The 15,315-nt window shown below is 41.1% G+C and overlaps 1 protein-coding gene across 6 annotated transcripts in view; it reads right to left on the bottom strand.

Moving 5' to 3' along the window:
* The window catches only part of mctp1b (multiple C2 domains, transmembrane 1b), a 45,795-nt gene that overhangs the window by 9,421 nt on the left and 21,059 nt on the right, over positions 1 to 15,315 (bottom strand). For 3 of the 6 annotated variants that reach the window (XM_049604251.1, XM_049604257.1, XM_049604256.1), the window contains exons 2-10: positions 15,125 to 15,245; positions 14,882 to 15,024; positions 14,704 to 14,783; positions 8,354 to 8,477; positions 3,434 to 3,472; positions 1,593 to 1,760; positions 1,339 to 1,469; positions 427 to 613; positions 241 to 334 (exon numbers count right to left, since the gene is read on the bottom strand). In XM_049604251.1, coding sequence (XP_049460208.1) covers positions 241 to 334; positions 427 to 613; positions 1,339 to 1,469; positions 1,593 to 1,760; positions 3,434 to 3,472; positions 8,354 to 8,477; positions 14,704 to 14,783; positions 14,882 to 15,024; positions 15,125 to 15,245 — 1,087 coding nt within the window. The remainder of the gene's footprint in view (positions 1 to 240; positions 335 to 426; positions 614 to 1,338; positions 1,470 to 1,592; positions 1,761 to 3,433; positions 3,473 to 8,353; positions 8,478 to 14,703; positions 14,784 to 14,881; positions 15,025 to 15,124; positions 15,246 to 15,315) is intronic. The other 3 variants (XM_049604253.1, XM_049604254.1, XM_049604255.1) reach the window with 3 other exon arrangements.

The following is a 15,315-nucleotide window of genomic DNA, read 5'->3' as shown; positions in this document are numbered from 1 at the left end:
AGTACAGTACAGGAGTATAAAGAATGGTAAGGGAGTATAAAGTACAGTACAGGAGTATAAAGTTTGGTACGGGAGTATAAAGTACAGTACAGGAGTATAAAGAATGGTAAAGGAGTATAAAGTACAGTACAGGAGTATAAAGTTTGGTATGGATGTATAAATACAGTAAAGGAGTATTAAGTATGGTATGGGAGTATAAAGTAGAGTACAGGATGTATGATGACGAGATGTACTGATTACCGGTTACGTCTGCAGCCATGAGTCCTTCCGCCCTCATCACCTTCACCTGCACGATGCCCACGTCTTTCAAATTAGAGAATGACTTTAAAACACCCTGGAGAAAACAGAAGAGGAAGTTATTCACCCTGCAGTGTTTTAAATTTTCATTTTGTGGAACTGAACATTAGCATAAGGAGTGCTGCTCACGTATCGCTTGAGTATCTCCCTTCGCTCCTGTGGGTCATCCAGCGGTGTGACGGACAAATCGGCAATGGAGACGTGAGCAGAGGCAGTCAGCGTGACCAGCAGCACCAAGCTACCCCTGGACTCTTCCAGCTGCAGCTCCAAGCGATGAGTTTGTTCCTTGGACAGATTGGAGAGGTCCAACTGGCAGCTGGGTGACAAAAACAATACATCTTCATCAGTATTTTGGCAGCTACAGTTATTATGCTGGTAAATTACACCACAGTCACTGGAAAGGGTCTAGAGGTCCTTCAAGGAGCACTGAGGAGGATCTACAGGTTCTTAAAGAAGCTCTAATGGTCGTATGAAATGTTATAGAGGTCCTTTAGGAGGTTTAGTGGTCACTGAAGAGGTTCTAGAGGTCATTTGGGATGTGCTATGAGTCATCCAGGAGGTTTGCTGGTCATTGATGAGGTTCTAGACTTCATTTAGGATTTTCAACGAGTCCTTTAGGAGGGTTGGGGTCATTGCAAAGGTTCTAGAGGTCATTTAGGAAGTTGTATGAGTTCTTTAGGAAGTTTAGTGATCATCTAAGAGGTCCGATGAGTGTTTTAGGAGGTTTTGTGGTCACTGAAAATGTTCTAGACGTCCTTTAGGAAGTTGTATGAGTCCTTTAGAAATTTCACTGGTCAGTGAAAAGGTTCTAGAGGTCCTTCAACAGGGATAAGGAACCATTGAGAAGGATCTACAGGTCCTTAAAGAGGTTCCAGTTGTTGTATAACTGGATACCTTTCTACCACACTTTGTGTTGTGTTTTTTTATTTGTCACTCATATGGGTTATTGTACATCAACTCTGCTTTAGGTAAGTGCAACATAAAAGTTTACAGCTCTCATTATTACGAATGAAACAAATTAAATAAAAAAGACCAACTGACCGTCCAATGAAGTCGTCTCTCCTCCCGGTGTCTCTGTCCCACACTGTGATCTCCAACACTCCTCCGGTCTCTTCATACAGGTGAAGGTCAAACTGCTCCCTCCACTGTGGACTCAGAGTCTTTGGCACCGTCTGCACACACACACAGATACATTATGGGAAACATGCCCCTAATTTGAAGAAGCTAAAGCAACATCTCCAAACACGAGCATCTCTCCAGAGTAAACCAGTGATCAGAGGTCAGTGTCTACGCACCTTGCTCTTGTACTTCTGGGGTCCCAGTCTGAACTTGACGTACGGGTCGCTCAGACCGTTGGGGTCCATGGGGATCAGGTCCCGGCCTTCGATCAGCGCGATGCTGACGATCCCTCGCCACAGCTGCGATTTCCGGTGAAGCTCTGAGAGACGCATTGACTGCTGCTGCTTGTCCACACACACACACCACACACACACACACACACACACATTGAACTTTATTTGTCACCTGTCAAAAACAAAGACGAACAGCATGCAGGGCCCTGTTCTTCATATGTTAGCTTGATTTGAGGGGGATGATTTGAGCCTGGATTTTATATCTGTGAAGCTGGTTTAAAGTTGGAGCTGTCGTCAGATCGTGGCCAAATTTCTGTAGAGCCACACTGAGAAATTATATAATTATGTTTTTAGATGAAAAAATGTTGGTTATTGCTAAAACACTGAGATCTGTTGGTGTAACTATCAGAATTCAGTCATCACGTACACTTGGGTGCTTTCACACCTCAGTTCGGTTCATACAAAAGAAAAATATGATACATTACTTCATTTTCTACAAACCAAGAGGAGTAAACAGGAAGTCATACAGACTGATAGGAGCGTCTGATGCTATCATAAAATCTTGTGTTTGTCTGCTTTCACACCACAAATTAACTGCTTGGAGACCGACCTTTTCAAGTGGTCTGGATTCAAATGTTTGGTCCGCACCAGGGTTCCGATTGACAGTTTTCGCATTAGCCCAGAGCGTTAAAGGGATAGTTGAGCTTTATTGAAGTGGGGTTGTATGAGGTACTGGTCCATAGACAGTATATTACATACATTAGAAGTCAGTTGGCAGGCTGGAGTGAAAAAAGGAGCTGCTGGTCTACTGCTGCTTCAATCAGTTTGTTAGTTTGTGTTATTGTGTGACTTTGGTGAATCTGAACTAACCCTTTAAAACACTAAAGTCACACAATAACACAAACTAAATAACTGATTGAAGCAGCAGTAGATCAGCAGCACCTGTGTGCAGTGATGTTAAATCACTGTTTTTCTCAATGGGGTTTGGCTTAAAGAGAGTAATAGATCGGCTTCATTTTCCCATTGAAAATAAGTATCTGATATTGAGGTAAAGCAGTGAAAATATTCTAAGTACAGCACTTAAACTGATATTGAATCTTTCAGGTGGAACTTTTTTAGGTGGGGAAATATGTTTTTGTTGCTGAGCCTCCATGTTGGACTCCAGCCTGCTCCTCCAAACTGGGGGCATGTCGACTGACATTTACTGTAGGTAATAAACGGACTATGGACAAGTACCCCATACAGTTCATTTTTTATCCTGAAAACATTAGCTTGCTATAAAAAATAAAATAAAATGAATAACTTCAAGGTCTACTTTTAGTTTTTTCCATAGCTTTCAATGGCATGCTCATTCCAGGTTTTGTCAAACAATCAGGAGGAAATAGTGCATTTGTTGGGGACTATTTTCAGCGGCGGATTAATCCACATTTGGTGCTCTTGTAATATAAAATATCCCAGTTAGCTGGATCATATCAGCCTGGGTGAAGCAGTATGAAGAACGGGGCCCTGCTCACAGACAGTAGATGGAAATGACAGCAGCTACAACACATGACAACAACCAACATTTAAGAAGCTCAACATGTCTGACGTCTACTTGAAGTCTACGCCACGAAAAAATTTTATACACAATGAGGCCCTGGTGCTAAAATGAGCAAACAGAACAGCAATGAGTGAACAGAGAGGCGATCAGCGTGAAGCTGTTAGAACAGTTAATGGAAAGCTGTGACGGCACACACAGATGATGATGATGATGATGATGATACAGATACTTATGGTGATTTTACCTTAGTGGATCGTTTCCAGGACCTCCTGAGCAGCATAGTCTGAACATACATTAAAATGCATTATTTCAACTGACTAGTGAAGACTAGTGACTTTAACTACAGGGCTGAGAAATCAAACTGTGATGCACATCAGGAGCAGTGCAGCCTTTTTAGGCCACTAGGGGGAGCTACAGGACAGAAAAACTGCCAACTACAAGCAGCTAAACAAGTGATGAAGAGGAGGTGTAGCTACTTTAATTAAGCTCCGTGAATAAAGCATCTGGAAACAGATCCTAACAGTGAGGAATGTGCTGAATGTTAATTACTGTGGCCTCATTACTGTTAATGGCACTTTGATCCGCCTGAGCTCTTCTCCTGTTGTTGTTTGCTTTTTCTCCCCCACCCTCACTCTTCTTCTCTCTCCTTCTTCATGTCGTTTATCTCTGTCTCTTCCTCTCTAACTGGAGCTGCAGCACAGACTAACACTCGGCCTGATAATTAATTTATATACTGAATAAAACATGGACGAGACAGGATGTGTTGAACGTTTCAGTGCTGAGGATACATGTGGAAATTCTCTGCTGCTCAAACAGTAATCGAGGATCGAGGGTAAATGTAACTGAGAAACTGTGATTACAGTTGTAAAAATGCTGAATGAAGAACTCGAGTATGGAAGCAAAGAAGGGCCAAAAGGAATTTTACAATAACGCTAAATTTTATATGCCAGGGTGCCCACTAGCTCAGCTGGTGGAGCTTTGCCCTCACCAACGGTATTCATTTTGAAGCTTTTTTAGATTTGGTTTTAGTCTTGTGACGACGTCTTGGTACTAAAAGGTGGAGCTGTGAACACTGCAGTCTGATTGGTCAGTAGAGGACGGTCACTCTGCTCAGGGCTGAGTTGTGTCTGGTTTTGAGGCTCATGTAACCACTGTTCATACTGTGGAGAGTTTTATTAGTAAACTGTAACTATAAAATGAAAGGATGTTTTGCTGCCTCTCACAGCAGCTGGAGTCTGAGAAAAAATAACTTCATTCACTGGGCCGACTGCCGGCAACTTTTAAGGTGGAACGTTAACTTGTAATGTTACTCAATGCATGAGTTGATGACGTGAATCCATCAGCACACCTTAAATTTCACTGTGACAACTTTGACCATCACTTTAGTTTTTATATGACACACACTTTTAGTAATGAATGGATCTTTGAGTGTTTATGTAGATTTATTTCTACTGAGGTATGTGAACTGCATATATTCTGATCCTCACTTGGAGGAAAAGAAAGTGTTGTGGAGCGTCGTTCCTGTGGGCTCCAGCAACACTAAACCCCTGAGCTTGCCTGAGAAGGACTAAATGCACAAAGCTGCTATTTTTAAATATCCCATGGAGAGAGACTCTCACTGCAGCCTGGTTTATTTTGTTCTGAAAATGTGGGCGTGCAGCCTCGTTCTGTGGACGATACACAACGTGCAGACTGATAAAAGAGGAAACACAGTGAGTGCTGGACGGAGCAGTGAGTGACAACAACCCCGCCCACATTTAAGAGGACTGTTTGCAGTGGAAACACTAGGGTCTGGGTACCATGTCTGAAGGGTTACTGTTGGTTCCAAAGGTACCATACTGAAAAATCTGCATTGCAGAAACGGGGCTAATGTGTTATGAAAACACACATTTTTTTGGGATTGTAATCTCTACTCATTGCACATATTCTTGAAACTGAAAACTTTTGTGCATTCTCTTCTCTTTGTTTCTCTTTTAATTTAAAAAAAATATATATTTTACATATATTTTAAAATATTTTCCTATTTTTGTTTTTCCATACAGGTTTATTATTATCTGCCGAATCACAGAAGCAAATTTCTTGATCGTGTTAAACCTGTTTCTGATTCTAACAAGCTACACCACACTGACATAAAATCATTATATAAAGTTGTTGAACTTGTGATCAAACAGTTTCTTATGTCCACATCCAGCAGTCTTTGTGTCACCTGATGAGTGTCAGTCCGATATTCTCTCTTTTAGGTTTGTTTTGGTCTCCACCAACTTCTGAGGGAAATATCTGTCACTTTAGCTGCTAAATGCTCCACTAATTCCCCATTCATGTATTCATAGCTGCTTTAAACAAAACTGTTACAACTCTCCTTTGCTTCCATATTAAAATCAGTCAGAATAACATCGTTGCAGCACTTTTCTAAATGCTGCGTGTGTTGCCAGGGTGGTGAAGATGTTTTTTCATTTGCATGTCTTTTCTTAATCTGCAGTGATTTGAGTTTTCAGGGCCACTGTAGCTGAGGGGAGATGACGCCAAATGAACTAAAGCTAAAACCTTAAAGCGAACAACAAGAAAATCTACTACTACTACAACACTTACTACTCCAGATAATTGTATCTCTGAAGTTATACCATGGTCTGGGTGAATACTCAATTCTGATTGGCTGCAGGGTGTCCATTAAAGACTGATAATGGACACTTACTAAGTGGTTCAGGTGAGACTGTGTGTTTCCTGTTTCAAATTAATACACTGGCCACATAACAGTGTAACAGACTGTTCTATATAGTGTGTCCCTCTTGTGTTGCTGTAGGGCAGGAAAAGTTTTTGGGGTGACATCCCGCTGTTTTAAGAGGCTCATGCATGTGTGAGAATTTTTGGGGTGTCTTGTTGTTAAATAAACCATCAAATTATATTTACTCTTTCTCAGCTGTATGCAGCGTTACTGACTTTGAATCTTACTAGCATTACGTTAGCTTTCTGGCTAATAGCTGAGGCAACGGGCTCCATGAGCTGGGCGGACGAGAATATCTCCCGTTAATAGGTCGTATCTAAGCTTTGTCCTATTTACTAAGATAGTGAGTAACGTTTTAATTGCACAAAAACCTTACGGGGCAGCAATGATTGTTCCAGGTGTTACGGGAAGTTTTGGCTTGTGACTGCACAAAGCATAAAAATACGAATCAATATTCTTACTTATTATGGCTTTGGTAAGTGACCATGGTATAAGAGGGATAAAGCCAGACGAGTTTTCCTTTATCACTTTTTAATGGCCTCTGCGGCGTGTCAGACGGTACACGCCTCCATGTCGGCCATTAAAAACTGATACTGGACACCTCGTCGAGTATTATCCCTTACATATCGTACAGCCTCTGTCTAGTAGATGGCTAATTTGCTCTCTACAGTGACTAACAAAGGAGAGGAGGCTCCTCAACAGCCTGGGAGGTACAGCAGGAACGGGTTCAATCAGAGCCAGATCACCACTGCACTCACTTTATTCACATACGGCTTCCAGCGATACGTCCTAACCTCGCTCAGCTGCAGGAAACAGACGCGGCACAAACACTCATCACTGACTGAAAACTTTTCAGACTTTCAGATTTTCCTTTAAATAGAAATTAAGGTTTCCTATTTAAAAAAGTCAGTTTCTCCTCAAGGTTTCCTTAAGTTTTTCTCCTTATCTTGGTCTTACACTTAAGGGATTGCTTAAAGTTCATTAAACCGTTGCACAGAGGACCTTAGCAACCAAAGTAAGGAAACATGCTGTACCTCTGACCGCATCTTAACCGCAACATGACTGAGTGTTGCCTGACCGAGACAACCCAATGGACACCCTTAACGATGAGCAATTGATTTTGCACTATACATTTTCATGATTTTAAAACGCCCTCACCCGTCTGCTGAACACCGTGTTGAAGTTCCTGTTCCAACAAGACAGGGATGAGATAGCAATAACAGGTCGGCTATCACAAGCACAAGTGCGAGGAAACAAATGGTCTCCATGGAAACGGCAGAATTTTACTGCTGTCAAATCTCTTTCAGTGCTGTAAATATCTTAACGTCTTTCTTTGACTAAGGAAAACTTTTAAGAGATTCTCTGCAACACTAAAAAAACTTAACTTTAAGTGTCGTACTTAAGGAGCAAACGTAAGGTGCTCTGTGCAACCGGCCACTGTTCTTACATGATGTGTCAGTGTGTGTGTGTGTGTGTGTGTGTGTGTGTGTGATGAGGACAAAGGCTGTACTGAGCTATTTAACTCTCCAAATTGTGATGATTTAATCCAGTAGTGTTAAAGGATTAGTGGATTGATGGATTAGTAAAGTGAGTCTCAACCTCTTAAGACAAAGCTTTGTCTACCTGTGACCCTCCGTCAGTGGTTGCCCGCGTCGACCAGTTGTGACCAGTTCAAACAAAGCTAAGACCAGAGCATGTGAGCGGAGTGGAGCTATGGATGTATTGTAATATACTCACCATGCTCCACTCGAATTGTTCACTGCTCTCCAAAAAAGGATTTTAATTTTAGTTTTGCTCATGCTTCGAGCTCGAGGTGTGAGTGCTACCAGAGCAAAACTGGAGTGTGATGGAGCAGGAGATACGGCGACTCTCCAGCTTCTTAAAAAATCTGCTCTGTACTTGATCCACTCACGCTCTGGCCACAGGCTCATTTTTTTTTAACTTGATTTAATTATTTTAAAGTAAAATAATTTACTAAAAAAAGACTAAAAATTAGAGTTGAGTTTGACAAAATAAAAATATAAAAATATTAAAATAAAAAAATCTGTTTTTTTTCTGCTTTTCTGTTCTATTTTCTTTGTGGCTCTTTGTGGAATACTAGCTCAACTGATTTTATGATCAACAGAAAAATAACTAATATAATAATCGATTAAAGGATTAAGGTGTTTACTATATCAAGAAAAAGTCCTGAACATTTTCTAATTAATTGCTATCAAAAGTGAGGATTTGCTGCATATTTTCATTTATTTTTTATATTCAAATGAAATAATAATTAAAAATCAAAACAGAAAGAAAGAATTAATCAAATATAATCAGTTGAAGACATAAAAATGAGCCTTGAAAACTGTTTGTAGCATTTTATAAAGATGCTCTCAGCTGACATTCACAGTAAGCTGACCAAAGGAAACCAAAGATAGAGACGTAATGTAGCAGTGTCGTTACCGTTGAGCCTCGTCGCTCCTCTATGGGACTTTCTTTAGGTGTCAGGGTGACGGCCAGCTCCAGAGAGCCCAGGTCCTGGTCAGGGTGCTGAGGGTCCTTCAGCACCAGAGTCACAGGTATCGTCCTGTAACACACAGGTGAGGACAGGTGTCAACACTGCATCATCAACCCTACTCACTGCCATCATGCAGAAAGACTCCACAACTGCCTTTGTCAGTCAATCAAACTACTACTTGAGTCTAATGTGCGCAAATACTTTATTCTTTGTCTGTGCTGTTGCGTGATGTTGTGCTCTTACTTCTGTTTAAGAGTGGAAGTGAGATTATTTTGCATCCATACTTGCCAAAAAGTGGTTTTTAAGCTTATAAAATAATCTGTTTTAATAGTTTTTCAGGTGAGAAAGTAACAATTTAAAGTCGTGATACGTGATGAGGTCATCCAGATAATGAATTTTTGGAAATTTGGAGAGGATGGAGAGGATAGTTAGCTTAGCTTAGCATAAAGTAGCATAAAGACTGTAAAGACTTTTCAAAATAAGACCTCAAGTGTCAAAATATATGGAAGTGAAAAGTGAAAATAAATTTTATTTTCAAAAGAATTACCAAAGTGAATCAAAATTATATTTAACCTGAAAAAAACGTTTCATACACTTATTTTTATTTTGAATACATTGATGTATTTTTCAAAATTCAAGATCAACACATGAATTTTCAGTTTCAAATTTTATTTTTTCCAAGTACAAAACTTTTGACCCTAATGTAGCTCCATATATAAACAGGGGGAAACAGCCAGGCTCTGTTCAAAGCTCTAAACTACACCTAAAGCTGACTGTTATTAAGACGCTGTATCTCTGAACTCATTATTGTTTTGTATCAAGAACATTTTAATTCAATTTTAACAGGTTTAAACAAAGTATATTCACAACAGGTATCAAATTTAAAGCATCTATGACGAGGAACAAAGCAAGACATCCAATCACAATCCTCCCCATTCCCACTAACCCCATAACAATAGGACAGTTGTCCTGAATTTCCTGAACAGTACAGAGTAGGGCTGGGTGTTAAAAGTCTCCGTGTGTTCAGCTCTCAGTGCGTCTGTATCTTCTAACTGAATCTCTGTGGTTTGGAGTTTAGTTTCTCTCCTGCGTCCTGATTGTACTTCAGATATCTGCTTTATTTTACCGCTTCATGTTCACTATCAGCTGTATCAGAAGTTGTGTGAAGTTGCTGCTCGAAAACTCAACATTTCCTTATTTTGCTGCTTCATAATAAAAGTTTTTACATAACTAAATAACAGGGGACTTTTATTGTGAAGAAGCCACAGGAAATGAAAAGTGTTATTACTGAATTTATGGAACTTTGTCAGCAGCTTTTCTTCAGTAAAGACACGTCTAATAATACGACAGGGAGGAAGAGTGAAAGCAGGAACAGCCACAGTGAGATGTTGATGGCCGTTTTGGTAAGGAACCGGAACCAGGGCGAGAGAGACAGGATCCGGAATTCGATGGATGCGCCTTTCCGTCAAAATAAAAGCACCAAGCTAATAAAAATGCGGTGAAACTTTTTAATTTAAAGAATATAATTTACAGGAAAAGCCCCAAGCCATTAAGTTAACCTTTTTCTTTTATTGTAAATCGATGGTGCGTCAGAATTTTAAGTTTTACTTTGGTGAACACTTTTACTTTGGTGAATTCCAGATCCGCTCTCTAGACCGGAACCAGAATCCAGACGAAATTCAGAGTGAATGGAAACCATGTCTTCATGTACGGCGAAGAGCCTGGTGACACGAGGCTAATGAAGAGCTGCAGACAACAGGCTCTTACTGCACCTCTGCAAACAGCTCAGCTCCAACAGGTGAACTTCTTCTACCTGCCCTGCTGTGGAGAAACACATGCAGCAGAAATAACAGGGGACTTGTGGATCAGCTTCCAACTGAACATGTAGCCCACTTACTAAAAAGTACAGGGATATATGTTGGGCATCGCCATTCAGCCTGAAAATACTGGGATATGATTTTTTTGTCCATATCGCCCAGCCCTAGTACAGAAATGACAGTTGAGCTGAGAGTCAGGTTTAATATCAAAACAGTTGGGGAAAGATGCCTGCGTAAAAGACAGAAAGCAACAAGAACAAAAAACAAACACAAAATCTCCAGCTCAACTGTCAGCTCTGGAAGTATTTCAGAAAGGGGCCCCAAACCTTATTCTTTTTATCCAAGTTACAAATTGAGTAGCATATGTTTTCAACAATAAGGCAGGACATAATGTCCCTCAGCCACTGGGCGTGGGTGGGCTTTCCTTCCTCTGATGAGAGCTGCCCGTCTGGCCAGCACAGAGGGAAAAGACAGTGTACGGCGTTGGATCGGAGTCAGGTGTACATCATGTTCTCTGGTGCCAAAGAGGACAACCAGCGGGTTGGGTTGCAAGCACCATTATTTAACATGATTCTTTTTAGCCCCTGATTCCTGTATGCTTTTGTGTCAGTCGTTGTAGTTTTTTTTTTGGTGATGTTATCTGTCCCCATTTTTATCTGTATTTGAAACTTTCTTTAATTTGCGACCTGGTTATTGTATCTCAGTGGGACCTTTCTCGTTAGATAAAGGAAAATAAATAAAACCAGACTTTGTGGGTTAACGGGGAGAACTATTCTGCCTTCACTTTCAGATTGTTTTCAGGTCCGTTTGAGGAACGCTTCTAGCCCATAACATCCTGCAAAAACCACACGATTTGCAGAAAGGAAGCCGTCGTTGTATCTGTATTACAGGCTGTGGTCGTGTGTGTTCTCAGTTCTATATCTTCTGTACTCCCTGCACACACACACATGCACAGAGTCATATTTCCAGCACAGAGTTGCTCCACAAGTGGTAACATGAGATGGCAGGAGGTCCTGCAAAGAGTTCAGCCTGGGGGTTCGTGACGACCTCAATCCTCCACGTAATTAAGGCCTCGACTAAACCATGAGAAACAGCCACAGACCAAAGGGAGACCAAGGCATGTGAACGATGTGTCCACACTTTACGACAGGAGGTGTTACCATACACCACTAATACACCGCAGCCTTAAAATCAGCTCCTCTCTGACACAAAGCATCAGTGGGATGTTATTTATTACACGGCTGCATCAGGTTGTTGAGCTGGGAAGTACTTATACTCCAGTACTGTATAATTTCAAGCTAGTATTTACATTTTATGCCACTGAATACATCGACTCCACTACATCCCAGACTTTACGATACTCACGTTACGTCACGATTTGTGTCAGAATTTTTCTGGTTTCCAGCTAGTTTCTACAGAAACTCTAAGCATGTTAGTCATCATGACGTCGTGTTTTCGACCTCCTGCTGCGTACGCATCCTCGATTGTTTCTAAAAGGGAAACACGTCTCAGGAGGAACAGAAAAATAATAATGGCGACAAAGCAGCTACAAAGAGATGAAAACCCACTAAGAGATCCACTGTTAATGTACAAATGTGCAGCTTTCAGTACTTGTGGTTGCGTTATTCTGTTGTCGTGGTTCACATATTAAAAAGTAAAAGACAAATCTGATGGATAAACACGTAGGAGGCAGGTCACTGTACCAGAGAGTTAGTAGTAGGAGTGTGCCATATCATCTTGTTTACGATAATACTGGTATAATTTTTAGTATCATATGAAAAATTCATATCGTGAATTTTTTATACGACAACGTATTTCAACGTATTTCAACCGAAAACGGTAAACTTTAGTTGCGTTTTGGCTGATCGTTTACATCACAGCAGCGTTTTGGGTGCCTGAAAACACAACGTTTTGAAAACGGGTTCCAGACTGCACTGTTTTGAAAACAGCTCCGTCTCCGTTGTCATGTAAACTTGCAATATGCAGTTCCTCTGAAAACGGGACTTTTCGCACATGCGCATTACGCTTCCAGTCACTAGGCATGCGCGAGAAAGTCGACCATCACAACAACAATGGCGGACTCCCGAGCTCTGCTTGTGCTGCTCACCCTGTTGAATTTATCAACAATTCCCCATCATAGTGTAGATTTACTGTAGCAACTCCACCTCGTCTCCATCCAGACAAACGTTCGTGCGGTTGCCATTTTGTTTATACATCACCGCTCTGTAGAAGGAAGCATAAGCGTCACAACACCAACTACTGGCCTGGCATGTATACTACAGCACTTTTGTTCATTTTTGCAGATCCATGTGCACGGCGATTATCAAAACGTTGTCGTCTAAACGCGGAACTTTTTTCAAAACAAAAATGAGAAGCGATTCTGTTTTCAGTGGATCGTTTTCGTGTAAACATGGCCTCAGTGACTTAGCACTCAGAGGGAACTCATTCAGCGGCTCCTCTGGCAGCAACACAGCGTCTCTCCCTCTCCTCTCTCGACATGTGCACACAGGAGTCGGTGTCGTCAAGTGATTTTGTCATAAACCTTTGGTGATGTAAACCTACGTGACGCTTGCAGCTTGACAAAAATCTCCATACATGTGAATGTGTGATAGTTGTCACAGGTTACAGCGTGATGATTAGAGGAGAAATGGCAGAGCATAAAGGTCCAGCTTTGCTAATTTGTCATATCATCAAGAATATTGTTATCGCAGAAATATCCTGAAATATTATGATATTATTTTAGGGCCATATCAGCCTTTCCTAGTTAGTAGTCAATACCAACATTATTGACACTCAGTTCAATACCACAGTAGAAAACAAAGACAAAACAATATATCCCCTGTACTCAAACATACACTCCTTTATTAAAAACATTTAAATCTAATTATATTTTATCATTAATACACAAAGCACTAGTCAGTGTGTGTTCATGAGATTTATGGACATATTAGTAAACAGCCTACAGCAGGGTTAGGCAATATGAAGATATTAAGCTATTAGTCTGGCCCCTCCTCCACTGTGATAAGACCATGAACAACAAAGATAAGCTCAGTGTTTCACCCAAAGCTGAACATTTTTCAGATCTCAGTGACCAGAAAAAACACTCCAAACGTGCAGAGTTCAGAGTCATCATTTCTGTCGCTGCAGCTGCACTTGCTGCCACCTTCAACGTGTTGCTGTTATTGTTGCTCTACCGTGCTGATGGGCGTTCTTCTACTTCCTTTTGTGGCATCTAACATCAGCCTAGAGCACGTGTGGTCACATATGCTGCCCTGTCAGGTGCAGAAGCATCCATGGTAGATGTGGTACTTGAGAAAAAACAGTACCATCACATTTTCAGAACTTTGGCATCCACTTGGTATCAAAGTATCTGTTCTTGTGACATCCCTTATGTAAAGTTTCAGCACAGTCGCCAGAAAAAAATGTTCACATTGTGTATTTATACAAACTACTTACAAGCTACATTTGGACATTGTTATGTAGTGAATATGCTGAAACTTTGCATTGATTCTTTACCACTATCCCGCCAGGAAATTAAGCAATGTTTCACTGAAAAACAACTGCTTCTTTATGCTGCTATGTCTGGGGGAAACGTAGCGATTTCTTTGTAAAAACAACCATATTTTGTGCCACTCTCCTGGCAGGAAATGCACCAATGTCTCAGGAAAACAACCACTTTTCATGCCACAGTCCTAGGGGGAGATGTAGTCATGTCTTGGTAAAAACAACTGCTTTTTGTGCCATTATCCCACCAGGAAATGAAGCGATGTTACAGTGAAAAGAACCTCTTTTCATGCCACAGTCCTGGGGGGAAACGAAGCAATGTTTCAGTAAAGAACGACAGCTTTTTATGCTGCAATTCCTGCAGGAAATGAAGCGATGTTTCAGTTAAAAACAACCGCTTTTTGTGTTGCTATCCTGGCAGGAAATGCACCAATGTCTCGGGAAAACAACCACTGTCCACGAGGGTAAACGAAGCAATGTTTCAGTAAAGAACAACATCCCGGGAAACAAAGCGTTGTCTTCGTAAAATCAACTGCTTTTCATGCCTCTATCCTGACAGGAAACGCAGCGATGTCTCTGTAAAAAACAACCACTGTTCATGTCACTATCGAAACTAAAAAACATAACAGGTCACTAAAAACACCCACATTTGGTGCCTCAAAAGCCACGCAAAACACAGCCATGACTTTCTAAATCCCAACCGGTTTTGTTGTTTGCAGGTCTTCAACAGCGTCCCCTCCACCTCTACATGACAATGTCAGCTCATATCCTACGTCACGTTAAGAACATTTATGTGATACATAAAACAAATGTAATGTATCTGTGGTTTGCAGAAGTGTACAATGCCAAGTTTTCCTTCTGGCGTCTGATTTGACAGTACTTGAGTTTTGTTTGTGTAATGAAAACCTGCCTAGGGAGGGAAACAAAAACAAAACCTAATGGTGGGATGAACAGCATGAGTTAAGGTGACATACCTCTGCTGCTCTAGAGACTCCAGGTAGAGGTAAGCAGAGCCCATGAAGTCATCCTGAAGGCCGAAGTCGTAGTCAAACACCTGCAGAGCAGCAACAGACAAATCTCTACTGACTGTGTGTTCATCAATAATTCATGTGGAAAAGCTTTGTGTGTGAGAGTGTGTGCACAAGTCTTTACCTTTATATACAAAGGGTCGCTCAGACAATCCATTATCAAAGTGGTTTTCTCATCCCACACTGGGTTGAGGTTTTTGTGGATGGTTTTGCTTCTGAACACCTCTTTACCTGCGAGCTTGAACTTCACATAAGGATCACTGCTGCCTGAGACAAGACAAATTAAGCTGTCACAGATTTATAAAAAAAAAAACAAAAAACACTCGCAGAACAGAAACAGAGTTCACAGATGAGACATAACTTGTACCTCCTCTGTCCCTGACGGCCAGATTGTGTCCTCTCTTCAGCTCAATCTCCAGCTTGTACATGCCTGGGCTGGGGATGGCTCGCTCAGATGTGACCCCAGAGGAGCACGGAGCAGCCATACCCTGTCAGGAGAAATGAAAGCATTCATCACAACCTGCAGAAACAGTCACTCTATCATCGTTCACACCACAC

Source organism: Epinephelus fuscoguttatus, linkage group LG18 (assembly GCF_011397635.1).
Source record: "Epinephelus fuscoguttatus linkage group LG18, E.fuscoguttatus.final_Chr_v1".
Taxonomy (NCBI): domain Eukaryota; kingdom Metazoa; phylum Chordata; class Actinopteri; order Perciformes; family Serranidae; genus Epinephelus; species Epinephelus fuscoguttatus.
This window is presented reverse-complemented; position numbering and strand designations above follow the sequence as displayed.